At 43.1% G+C, this 13,650-nt stretch overlaps 1 protein-coding gene across 3 annotated transcripts in view; it reads left to right on the top strand.

The window, feature by feature from the left end:
• Positions 1–13,650, top strand: part of jhy (junctional cadherin complex regulator) — a 141,253-nt gene that overhangs the window by 40,799 nt on the left and 86,804 nt on the right. For all 3 annotated transcript variants that reach the window (XM_061750687.1, XM_061750688.1, XM_061750686.1), the window contains 2 exons: positions 7,998–8,084; positions 8,220–8,302. In XM_061750687.1, coding sequence (XP_061606671.1) covers positions 7,998–8,084; positions 8,220–8,302 — 170 coding nt within the window. The remainder of the gene's footprint in view (positions 1–7,997; positions 8,085–8,219; positions 8,303–13,650) is intronic.

Below are 13,650 nucleotides of genomic sequence, written 5' to 3'. Positions count from 1 at the left end.
ACTAGCGCCTCTATTTTTCAGAACACTCAAGGAGATAAAAGATAAAGGTCAAATTAGTAGCCATATGAGCACAGCTGCAATCATTACGGCAAAAAATCAGGCAAAGACCCCACTCTCCCGGCTAATTATCGGCCCTTATCACTGATTACCGTATTTTCACGACCATAAGGCCATAAGTATTAAAAGGCGCAGTCTCAGTTACGGGGTCTATTTCTTTAACACATACATAAGGTGCACGGCATTATTGGGCGCAGGCATGGTAAAACATACCCTAGCTTAAAACATACGGTAGCATACATGCACGCTAAAACAATGTTTTTAAAAAGGCAGCGGGAGCAAAACTGAGTTTGGTTGTACTTTATTGAAGTATTTAACAATGTACTCACGTTATTTTTTGATCAATCCTCATCCACAAATCCATCAAAGTCCTCATCTTCTGTATCCGAAATGAACAGCTGGGCAAGTTCTCCATCAAACATGCTAGTTTCCCTCTCGTCATTGTCGGAGTCAGTCTCGTTGCCAGGGTTCTGTTCAGCAATGATGCCGGCTTTCGCGGAAGCTCAAACAACAGTGCAAGCAGACAAATTAGCCCAAGCATCCACAATCCATTCACAAATTGTGGTGTAACTCGCCCGGCGCTGCCTCCTAGTCTGAGTACAGCTGTGTTCGCCATCTGTCATCCATCGCTCCCACGCCGCTCACAACTTGACTTTGAACCGATGTCCAGCGGTTGGAGTTCCTTCGTCAAGCCTCACGGAATGATGGAAAGCTCCGAGTTATTGCATTCAGTCGAATGTAGAGACGCTTCTCCCGGCTGCTCTTTGATCATTAATCCATTGCTCGAGTTGGTCGTCCAACTCGGGCCGCCTCGCCTTGTTTCCGCGGAAACTCAGCTTCGTCTTCTTGACTTGGCGAAGTTCGTTTTTTCTGCTTCCTCCACTTGAGAACCATGGATTCATTGCTCTTGAATTCTCTCGCGGCTGCTCGATTCCCATGTTCCTCCGCGTAACTGCTTCGTAAGTGTGTCTCTTCGTAGGTGCCATTTTCGTGGGTCCTTAGCCAAACCGATGTTGTTTTGCACAATGCACATACCGGCGCTATATACCTACTGGGGGCGTGCCTTAATTTCCGTCCTTCACGCACACCCTTCCCCCTTCAACGTCCGCAAGCTGTCCTCAGTCACGTCCGCCTTTCCTCTATGTAAGCAGCGTGTCGGCAGGAAATGCTCCCAGTCAGTCAAGCGGAGCGCTCATCGAAGTCACACAACATTTACAGATTTTGGAACTCGGTGCACACATAAGGCGCGCCACATTGTAAGGCGCCCCGTCCATTTTGGAGAAAATGTAAGACTTTTAAGTGCGCCTTATGGTCGTGAAAATACAGTAATGTAGATATCAAGATTATCTGGAAAGCCCTTGCATCAAGACTTGTAAAGGTACTCCCGTCGATAATCCATTATGACCAGACAGGTTTCATTAAAGGTAGAAGTTCCAAAAATAATGTTGAGATGTCTATTAAATTTGATCAGCATGTCACAGCATAAAAATAAAAAAGCAATCAGCATGTCATTTGACACAGAGAAGGTTTTCGATAAAGTTAACTGGTCTTTACTATTTGCGGTACCTCACAAATTTGGCTTTGGAGACTCATTTATTTATACATTGGATAACAGCATTATACAACTTGCCAAAAGCAACAGTCACCATGAATGGGATCACATCACAAAGTTTTACTTTACAAAGTGGAATCAGACAAGGGTGTCCACTTTCACCAATGCTATTTGCAATACTCATCGAACCACTTACTACCGCTATACGTCAGAGTGTTAAGGTATCTGCTCGCCAGTGACAGAACACAAAATCAATTTGTATGCGGATGATATTCTTCATTTACAGAAACCCAAGTCATCTCTTCAAGCAGTCTTCAATCTAATTAAAACATTTTCACAATTATCAGATTACTCTATCAAATGGACAAAATCGACAATACTCCAAAGAACAGCAAATTTGTGGAATCCTGCAGATCAAATCCCAGATTACCCCATTCCTACAGGAAACATTAAGTATTTAGGTATCAATATTTTGCCAAAACCCAGAGCTAACCAATCTAAATTAGACAACACTTCTGGAAAAAAATCTCAACTGACTACGTGTAACGACACCAGCCCAGGACCTCCACATCCAGCATGTTCACCTCCAAGATTGTCTGAGACCAGCCCGGACAGCTGCTGCAACAATCGGTTTGCATAACCAAAGAATTTCTGCACAAACTGTCAGAAACCGTCTCAGGGAAGCTCATCTGCATGCTCGTTGTACTCATCAGGGTCTCGATCTGACTGAGGTTCGTCGTCTTAACCGACTTGAGTATATGAATGCTCACATTTGATGGCGTCTGGCATGTTGGAGAGGTGTTCTCTTCACAGATGAATCCCGCTTTTCACTGTTCAGGGCAGATGGCAGACATACTGTGTGCCATCATGTGGGTGACAGGTTTGCTGATGCCAACGTTGTGGATCGAGTGGCCCATGGAGGCGGTGGGGTTATGGTATGGGCAGGCGTATGTTATGGGCAACAAACACAGGTGCATTTTATTGATGGCATTTTGAATGCAGAGAGATACCGTGACGAGATCCTGAGGCCCATTGTTGTGCCATTCATCCACGACCATTGCGTCATGTCGCAGCTTGATAATGGGATGCTCTCGATCGGCGTATACGACAGCGTGTTCCAGTTCCTGCCAATATCCAGCAACTTCGCACAGCGATTGGAGGAGTGGACCAGCATTCCACAGGCCACAATCAACAACCTGATCAACTTTATGCGAAGGAGATGTGTTGCACTGCGTGAGGCAAATGGTGGTTACACCAGGTTCTGACTGGTTTTCTGACCACCCCCACCAGACCCCCACAATAAAGCAAAACTGCACATTTCAGAGTGGCCTTTTATTGTGGCCAGCCTAAGGCACACCAGTGCAATAACCATGCTGTCTAATCAGCCTCTTGATATGCCACACCTGTGTGGTGGGATGGATTATATCGACTAAGGACACACACATTTAGACAGATTTGTGAACAATATTTGATGGAAATGGCCTTTTGTGTATGGAGAAAGATCTTTGAGTCCAGTTCACGAAAAAGGGGTTGCCTTTATATTTTTGTTCAGTGTATGTTTCAAATGGGCTAGTTTGTCACGAGTTACAAACACATAAAGTAGTTCAGCTCACAGAAGAAGTGGCTTTAGCAGAATACGCTTGAGACTGTCAATATCATTTATCCACACAACTGGTCCTTTGTTGTTAGGGAAGTCCTGATGTCAATATTCATTTGTTTTAAATCATACAGGCATTGGTGGTATCAGATGTGTCATTGATATACCTCAGCAGGTGCTGCTTAGCATGTTTTATCAACTTACATTCTGCTTTATAAAAAATGCAGCCCTATGGGAGGGCACAAGCCAGTGCAAACTGTAGGCCGGTCCCATGGCCGGATAAATGCAGAGGGTTGCGTCAGGAAGGGCATCCGGCTTAAAACTTTGCCAAACAAATATGAGCGTTCATCTAAAGAATGCCATACTGGATCGGTCGTGGCCCGGCTTAACAACGTGCGCCCCCGGCACCGTTAACTTGCAGGACGCCGGTGGAAATTATGCTACTGTGGGTCGAAGACAAAAGAGAGGTGGAAAGCGGGTTCTTAGGCAGAAAGAGAAGAGGAAAGCACAGAGTCTAGAATTGAATATGGGGACTTTGAATGTTGGGACTATGACAGGAAAATCTCAGGAGTTGGTTGACATGATTATTAGGAGAAAGGTTGATATATTGTGTGTCCAGGAGACCAGGTGGAAAGGCAGAAGTTTAGGGGCAGGGTTAAAATTAGTCTACCATGGTGTAGATGGGAAGAGAAATGGAGTAGGGGTTATTTTAAAGTAAGAGTTAGCCAAGAATGTCTTGGAGGTGAAGAGAGTATCAGATAGAGTGATGAGGCTGGAAATTGAGGGTGTTATGTATAATGTGATTATCGGCTATGCCCCACAGGAAGGTGAAAGAGACATTCTGGAAGGAGCTAGACGAAGTAGTTCTGAGCATCCCAGACAGAGAGAGAGAGTCGTGATCGGAGCAGATTTTAATGGACATGTTGGTGTAGGAAACAGGGGTGATGAAGAAGTAATTGGTAAGTACGGCATCCAGGAAAGGAACTTGGAGGGACAGATGGTGGTAGACTTTGCAAAAAGGATTGAAATGGCTGTAGTGAACACTTTTTTTTCCAGAAGAGGCAGGAACATAGAGTGACCTACAAGGTAGGAGCACCCAGGTGGATTACATCTTGTGCAGACGATGTAATCTGAAGGAGGTTACCGACTGTAAAGTAGTGGTAGGGGACAGTGTTGCTAGACAGCATAGGATGGTGGTATGTAAGATGACTCTGGTGGTGGGGAGGAAGATTAAGAAGACAAAGGCAGACCAGAGAACCATGTGGTGGAAGCTGATAAAGGAAGAGTGTTGTGCGGCTTTTCGGGAAGAGGTGAGACAGGCTCTCGGTGGACAGGAGGAGCTTCCAGAACACTGGATCTCTACAGCCAAGGTGATCAGAGACACAGGCAGGAGCGTACTTGGTGTATCTTCTGGCAGGAAAGGAGAGAAGGAGACTTTTTGGTGGAACCTCACAGTACAGGAAATCATACAAGGAAAGAGGTTAGCTAAGAAGAAGTGGGACACTGAGAGGACCGAGGAGAGGCGAAAGGAATACATTGAGATGCGACGTAGGGCAAAGGTAGAGGTGGCAATGGCCAAACTAGAGGCATGTGATGACATGTATGCCAGCTTGGACACTGAAGAAGGAGAAAATTATTTATACAGGTTGGCCAGACAGAGGGATTGAGATGGGAAGGATGTGCAGCGGGTTAGGGTGATTAAGGATAGAGACGGAAATGTGTTGACTGGTGCCAGTAGTGTGCTGGACAGATGGAAAGAATACTTTGAGGGATTGATGAATGAGGAAAATGAGAGAAAAGGAAGAGTAGAAGAGGCAAGTGTGGTGCACCAGGAAGTGGTAATGATTAGTAAGGGAGAAGTTAGACAGGCACTGTAGAGGATGAAAAATGGAAAGGCAGTTGGTCCTGATGACATTCCTGTGAGGTCTGGAAGCATCTAGGAGAGGTGGGTGTGAGGTTTTTGACCAGCTTGTTCAACAGAATTCTAGCGGGTGAAAAGATGCCTGAGGAATGCAGGAAAAGCTTGCTGGTGCCCATTTTTAAGAACAAGGGTGATGTGCAGAGCTGTGGGAACTACAGAGGAATAAAGTTGATGAGCCACATAATGAAGTTATGGGAAAGAGTAGTGGAGGCTAGACTCAGGACAGAAGTGAGTATTTGCGAGACACAGTATGGTTTCATGGCTAGAAAGAGTACCACAGATGCATTATTTGCCTTGAGGATGTTGATGGAAAAGTACAGAGAAGGTCAGAAGGAGCTGCACTGTGTCTTTGTGGATTTAGAGAATGCCTATGACAGAGTACCCAGAGAGGAACTGTTGTACTGCATGCGGAAGTCTGAATAGGCAGAGAAGTATGTTAGAATAATACAGGACATGTATGAGGGCAGCAGAACAGTGGTGAGGTGTGCTGTAGGTGTGGCAGAGGAGTAAGTTGGAGCTGGGACTGCATCAGGGATCAGCCCTGAGCCCCTTGCTGCTTGCAGTGGTGATGGATAGGCTGACAGATGAGGTTAGACTGGAATCCCTGTGGACCATGATGTTTGCAAAGGACATTGTGATCTGCAGTGAACGTAGGAAGCAGGTGAGGGGCAATTGAAAAGGTGGAGGCATGCACTGGAAATGAGAGGAATGAAGATTAGCCGTAGTAAGACAGTAGATATGTGCATTAATGAGAGGGGTGAAGGGGGAAGAGTGAGGCTACAAGGAGAAGAGATGGCAAGGGTGGAGGACTTTAAATACTCAGGGTCAACAGTTCAGAGCAATGGTGAGTGTGGTGAAGAAACTGGTCCAAGCAGGTTGCAACGGGTGGAGGAAGGTGTCAGGTGGGTTATGTGACAGAAGTCTCTGATTGGATGAAGGGCAATGTTTATAAAACAGTGGTGAGGCCAGCCATGATGTACGGATTAGAGAGAGTGGCATTGAAGAGACAACAGGAAGCAAAGCTGGAGGTGGCGGAAATGATGATGTTGAGGTTCGCTCTCGGAGTGACAAGGTTGGATAAAATTAGAAATGAGCTCATCAGAGGGACAGCCAGATGTTTTGTAGACAAAGTTAGAGAGAACAGACTTCGATGGTTTGGACACATCCAGAGGAGAGAGTGTGAGTATATTGAGGCATCCTAAACAGATGCCCCAGCCACCTCATCTGGCTCCTCTTGATGTGGAAACGCTCAATGAGAATTGGAGATCACTGCTTGATGAAGCGAACAGAACCACATCATCTGCAAAAAGCAGAGATGCAATTCTGAGCCCACCAAACCGGACCCCCTCTACGCCTCGGCTGCGCCTAGAAATTCGGTCCATAAAAGTTATGAACAGAATCTGTGACAAAGGCTGGCCTTGGCGGAGTCCAACCCTCCCCGGAAACGAGTCCGACGTACTGCCAGCAATGCGAACCAAGCTCTGACACCGGTCGTACAGGGACCGAACAGCCCGTATCAGGCTTCTCCCAGTCCACAAAACACATGTAGACTGAGCTTTTTAACAACCTCGGTGACCTCAACCCCCAGAGATAGGAGAGCCCGCCTCAGAGAACCCAGACTCTGCTTCCTCATGGGAAGGCGTGTCGGTGGAGTTGAGGAGGTGTTCGAAGTATTCTCCCCACTGATTCACAACGTCCGAGTCAAGGTCAGCAGCGCCCCATCCCCACTATACACAGTGTTGGTGGTGCACTGCTTTCCCCTCCTGAGACGCCGGTGGTGGACCAGAATTTCCTCGAAGCCATCCGAAAGTATTTTTCCATGGCCTCACCGAACTCCTCCCATGCCCGAGTTTTTGCTTCAGCCACCACCAAAGCTGCATTCCGCTTGGCCAGCCGGTACCCATCAGGTGCCTCAGGAGTCCCACAGGCCAAAAAGGCCTGATAGGACTCCTTCCTCACCATTGGTTTCCACCAATGGGTTCGGGGATTGCAATCACGACAGGCATCGACTACCTTACCTCTCCAGCACCCCCTCCAAGGACTCCAAAAAGGGTGGGTACTCTGAACTGCTGTTTGGTGCATAGGCACAAACAACAGTCAGTGCACGTGTCGACACCCTTATGCTTGAACATGGTGTTCGTTATGAACAATCCGTGATGAGCACAGAAGTCCAATAACAGAACACCGCTCGGGTTCTGATCGGGGGGGTCGTTGCTCTCAATCATGCTCTTTCAGGTCTCACTGTCATTGCCCATGTGAGCATTTAAGTCCCCCAGCAGAACGATGGAGTCCCCAGCGGGAGTGCTCTCCAGCACCCCCTCCAAGGACTCCAAAAAGGGTGGGTACTCTGAACTGCTGTTTAGTGCATAGGCACAAACAACAGTCAGGACCCGTCCGCCCACCCGAAGGCGGAGGGAGGCTACCCTCTCGTTCACCGGGTGAACCCCAACGTACAGGCGCAATAAGTGGGAGGGCAATAAGTATATCCACACCTGCTCGGCGCCACTCACCGTGGGATACTCCAGAGTACTCCAGAGTGGAAGAGAGTCCAACCCCACTCGAGAGGTGTGGAGGCGAGCCTGACTATATCTCGTCTTCTCGACCTCACACACCAGCTCAGGCTCCTTCCTGCCAGAGAGGTGACATTCCACGTACCTAGAGCCAGCTTCTGTAGGGGATCAGCTCGCCAAGGTCCCTGCCTTCGGCCACCGCCCAGCTCACACTGCATCCGACCTCTATGTCCCCTCCCACAGGTGGTGAGCCCATGGGAAGAGAAGAAGATTGTGTTTTAGAAAAATTAAAAAGAAAATATAAAGTACCTATCAACATTGTTTATTGACATTGCTTTCTTTTTTTGTGCTTTTGTCAAGCCGCATGAAACCGCTGATAATGTACCCATTGCAGAGTGTCCAAAAGAGAGTTCAGATACAGAACAATGGTTAACCCAACAATTGAAGGTATGTACTGTGTGTTCTTCCTTGGTTTGCAGACAGTTCACAAGAGTTTATTTAATGTAAAGACCAGTTTTTTTGTTTTTTTTGCTGCAACATCCTTACTTTGTGCTTAAAGTCTTAAACCAACTTTAACCCTAGGTCACCCATATCACTGAAGGAAGTAAACAGGGGAATATTGAACCTTACTACAGCAGCATGGAGAAAAGCCCTGAATTGCAAAGGTGATTTACTGTAATATTTTTATCAAATGTTTTATTATGCTGTACTGTACATTTTACTGTTACTTTTACAATGAGATCTGTCAATTAAAATAGTAACACAATGTTGGTGGTGGGATTCAACACTAAACACTAAAAAGCATCACACAAGTGGCAGTCGTAGCAATGTCTCCAAATCTGTTTCATGTAAAACTTACAATGGCGGCGGACATCATAGAACATTCAGTTTTCCTAAGACTTGCACGTCACCTCTGAAAAAGATAAAGCACACTTTAAATTTGAAAAGGCCTTACATTTTGAAGGCGAGCATGTTTTTTTTTTTTTTTTTAAATAAAATAACTGAAATAAAATTGAATGTGATTGACTTGGGCTTGAGTTTTCACCATTGCAAAAATGGTCTGGTTTGACTGGTCTTTTACCTGGTGAAATAGTTTAAATTCAGTAAATCTGGTTGCACAAGCACTCCTTCTTATAACTAGCACGTGGCTGTGTTCAGAAGTAACAGATCACATTCAAACTCATTGTTGGATTTATCTTACCCAACATTATAAAAAATAGACACAAAAGGAATGAAGACGCTGGTTTCTTTTTCTCATTAGGAGGGCGTATGGGAGATTGTTCAGATCACAGCCTCTCAACACGCTCTAAACAATCCCCCCCCTCGCTCCTTCTTTTATTTGAAATAGGAGGGATTTACAAATCATAATGTTCTAAGCAATAAGACACAACACAAAATATTTGATAATAAGAGGGTTTTTCCCAGACATAGTATTCTAAGTAATAAGACACAACACATAATATTGAACCAACACCTGTCACGACCCGACCACATCCGATCACGTCCTTGGTCCAGGCGCCCTTCCATCGGATGATGCTGAGTCTTCTTTTTGAAGGCGAGACATCTAAAATTGTCCATTATACTAATGCAAGCTAAGCAAATAAATTATAACTTCTACAATTTATCTAACATTTCCCTCCTGTTTATCATGTATTTGCACAAATTCTCATATCATCTTACAGTCACTTCATTTCGATTTTTAACTGTAGAATAATGTTTATGAAACAAATACATTTACACTCAGAGTAAACTTGTCATATATGAATGTTGTAGTTTAAACATTGTAATCATCTGTATCAGGTAACAAATCAGGTAAAGCAAAATCATCATTATCATCATAATCATCATTATCATCATACAGTATACATCAGCTCCATACGATTTCTCCATGGGGGTTATGGCTGTGGTGATTAATTTACTGATTAATGCCAGAATGCATGGGATACAACAACATCCACATAATGTCAGAATGGCTGCAAAAACAGCAATTGATATCAATATTGGTGAAATTAGGGTTTTATATTTACCAAAAACGTCCATCCGAGCTGTCCCACAAGGAGTGTTGATTGAGGGTCCGTAGACCATCGATGGCTCTGGTCAAGCTGCCATCTGAAGCAGTATTGTTTGTTCTACAAACATACCGCAAACACCTCCCTCTCTTGCGAGGAGCATGTCGACAGCTATGCGGTCTTTGGAACGTCCTTGAGCTGCTCGTGCACAGCTTTCAACCCACTCTGAGTCCAATTTCCTAATCTCTGTACATTGAAGTGGATGTAGTTTATCCCATCAACATTTTTATTAATCGTACACCACCAGCATATGAAAGACTCAAATCCTCCTGCAACCTGGTCACCCAATTTGTATTGATTAGGAACCCCCACGAGGAACACCTGGCGTCGATGTATGTTGGATTATTTTGCCCCTGCCATGACAAATCTCTTTTTTGTGTATGTTCTAGATTGGACAAAAACATTGGTGCCCTTTCCATTAAATCTTGAACAGGCATAGGGTATACTGACACATGCAATATCAAAGTGATAATAGCGCATAATCTAGATATATCTTTAGGTAATCTATCAAACAGTCTATCATCTCCGCACCACCACCAGATGTCGCTCCGTGACACTGGCACAAAATTTGGTTTGACTTTTAAGATTACTTTACACTGTGTGTCGTTCAGTGGTCCTAATTTTTTTTCCTTTATTAATCATGTTTATACAAGTGAAATTATTTGGTGCTGCTAAAGTAGAAAACATCGGTTTGTGTTTATCTGCTTCTTTTACGGGATATATAGGATCCCATGATTTACAAGGAACCAATCATCAGTAGTTATGTTGTTAAAATTAAATTAAAATTTGTCCACCTTTCTTTGAAGTTTTCAATGGCATTTTTGGTTTAACACTGTTCCTATAACACAGTACACAATATACAATACACAATATAACACAAGCCGTTTTGCTTAGGTTAAACTTCTTTCTATGTTCTTTTGCTGTTTTTTTTTTTTTGACCAACTGGACCAATCATAACTTGTTTCACCAATGAGGTGTTCCCATCCAAAGCCTATAGTTGCATACCAGTCATATCCAAATCCCCAATTCTGCCCATTCTCTTGAGCATCATTGGTGAGAGCCGCATATGGAATTATGATTAAAGCAGCTTGATTTTGGGGGGCACAAAATATTAAACCTTTTTGCCGCGTTTGGAGGCCATGTCCACAATTTTGATCATCAGCTGTACTCCTTTTGATACGAGTTAATGATTTGAAATTTTTTTTTTTTTTATTATTGGGTTTGTCATATTGGTCCAGTTGGTAGGTGATTTTCTATCTAAAAAATGGGTTTTATCATTGAGGGTGGGACGTCCCATGTACCACAAAAACAAAACCAACATCATAGTAGCCAAAGTTGCTACGTAACAACTTAGCGAATCTCATAACCAACGTGGGTGTGCCTTTCTGCTGAGTTCTCACTAAAAGGGTTGGTGTCTTTTTTCTTCACTGACCAGCAAGCGTTTTCAGAATCTACACATCTGCTCCCGCTCCGTTATCAGACTTTTGCTCACCTTCCCTGTTTAAGTACTCAGCTGAAATGACTCTTTTACAGTGTGTTAAATGAACCCACGTGTTTCTTTCTGCTATTTTTTAGGGCTGTAAAGTGTCAATCTATCTGTGCCACCATCCCTTTTTTTTTTTTTTTTTTTTTTCCTGTGCTAATGTAAATTTCATTTTGTAGTTTTGCACTTTGTTTTTCACAATAATTACGGTCTTGTTGTGGAATACTCATATTGGCTATCAGTATAGATTGTACCATCTTTATTTTTCCTTAGTTTGCATGCCTCGGTTAATGCTACTAATTCAGCAGCTTGTTCAGCCAATTCCTGTCAATCATGCTGCGTGCCTTCATCAAGTAAGGGTATTAGTGTGGCTGGATTTAAGGTTGTGAGAGCAGACACTGTATTTGGGACCTTAAGGGTGAACTGCTCTCTAGTTGAAAAATAAGCTATTGGTTATAGCTTATCACCGTATTGTTGTGTAAGTATGGAGGTCATGCAATCGCTTTTACAATCTACCATTTGAATGAATGTTTTATCATTAAATTTGGAAGGCCTAGCGCAGCACTGGACACCAAATGTTGTTTAATGTCACAGAAGGCCTTTTCTGCCTCTGTACTCCATTAAACAGGTGATGTCATTTTAAGATTGTTTTTATACATTAATTTTGACAATGGTGCAACAATTTCTGCATAGTTTGGAATCCATGCTCTACAATAATTTGTCAGACCTAAAAATGATTATTATATGTTTCTTCGTCTGTGGTTTAGGATTTTTTAAGACTATAGCTCTCCTGTCTTCTAATATAGTCTTTCCTCCTATACTTAAATTATGGCCTAGATATTTAACTTGTCTTTTACATCATTGCAATTTATTTTTTGTTAACTTTATGTCCCTCTTCTGTTAGATGATGCAGTAAAGTCAATGAATCCTTGCATGTCTCTCCATCTGTAGATGCCAGAAGACATGCGTGTTGTCATAACTTGTGAATAATTAGTTAGACTTTCACAGTAACCTTGCGGTAATCTAGTAAATGTATATATATATTTTTTTTTTCTCAAATGTGAATGCAAACCAAAATTGACTGTTATTTTCTATTGGTACTGTAAAAAATGCATTACTTATGTCTACTACTGTAAACACAGTAGCGTCTGGTCTTAATGAATTTAACAATGTGCGTGGGATTGGTACGCATGCTGCTCTCTGTATTACTGCAGCTCATCACATTCTTTTTTATCTTCTATTTTTGTGATAAGCTGCAAGGCTGCAGACAACAGGGCCTTTTCCATGTTTAACTGTGGTTTGTCTGGGATATCGATTGTGTAATAGAATGTACTTTCTCTGTTTTCCAGTGTTACATCGAGGTCCTCTCTTTTTAATTTATGTTTAATTCATGTTTGAGTACAAGTCCTAGTTAGAATAAGCCATCTCTTCCCAACAAATTCACAGGGCACTCCGGGACTTCGAAAATGGGCATTCTACAAGGTTACTTCAGGTTTTTCAGTGTCCAAACTCAGAATGTCCTGTAAATTGAAATCCACCTCCTCATTCTCTGTAATGTTTACACAAGAGGATTTGTTGAGTTGGGAAGCAGGCTGGCCTAGTCATGCAGTAGTTTGTCCGTATTCTCTTTTATTTTTATTTTTTTCTTTTTTAGGGCAGTCACGTGCAATGTGGCCTTTGTTTCCACAGCACCAACAGATGGTATTATCATAATAATTTCGATTTCTACCATATCTTACTCTCCCACGGTCTCTGCCGTGTCCTCTAAAATTATCTCTCTCTCTGCCTTGATAGTATATTTCTGCTTCTTCGTCGAGGAAGACATCTATCTTCTCTTTTTGTTTTTTGTCTAACACTCTTTCTGCGTGGAGGGCATGATTAACATATTCCTCCAGAGGGCCAGTTGCTAGGTTTATCCAATGTTTATCTACCCATCTGTTAATGTGTTCTTTCGAATTCGCATGTAAAGCATTTTTTAACTGTTGTTGATAAGGTGTGATGCCGGCTACGGCCTTTTTCACATCCTCATTAGTCCAGGTCCTATAGACCAAAATTTTTTCTTTCTGGTCCTCTTGTATATTTGGATGTGCCACTTCAATTATCGGAAATAAATCCAGGTCTCCCTCGTCTGAGGTTATATTTGTTATTTTGGGAGTGGGAGAAAATGTTTCTCCCATAGTTTTAGACCAATTCATTTGTACCCCTCCCGATCGTAAAATTCGTTGTGTTTGTGCCTCTCGAGTTGGAGGATTTTCATGAGGTGGCAAAACCAGGTACAAGGGTGCTGATGCGTTTGTTTCCTTATTTTTTTTACAACTTTCTTCAATTATCTTTTTCTCGCTAATTCTTATTATTGGTCCTGTCTCGTCATCTTCCTGTCTTTGAAACAACATATTGTTATGTCTACCTTCCTGCTCTTTTTGTTCATTTGTTAAGTGTTTCTTATTCTCCCTTCCTTTTT

The sequence above is a fragment of the Phyllopteryx taeniolatus genome, chromosome 17 (genome assembly GCF_024500385.1).
Source record: "Phyllopteryx taeniolatus isolate TA_2022b chromosome 17, UOR_Ptae_1.2, whole genome shotgun sequence".
NCBI classification, from domain to species: domain Eukaryota; kingdom Metazoa; phylum Chordata; class Actinopteri; order Syngnathiformes; family Syngnathidae; genus Phyllopteryx; species Phyllopteryx taeniolatus.
The sequence above is the reverse complement of the archived record's forward strand: the minus strand, read 5'-3'. Positions and strand labels throughout refer to the sequence as shown.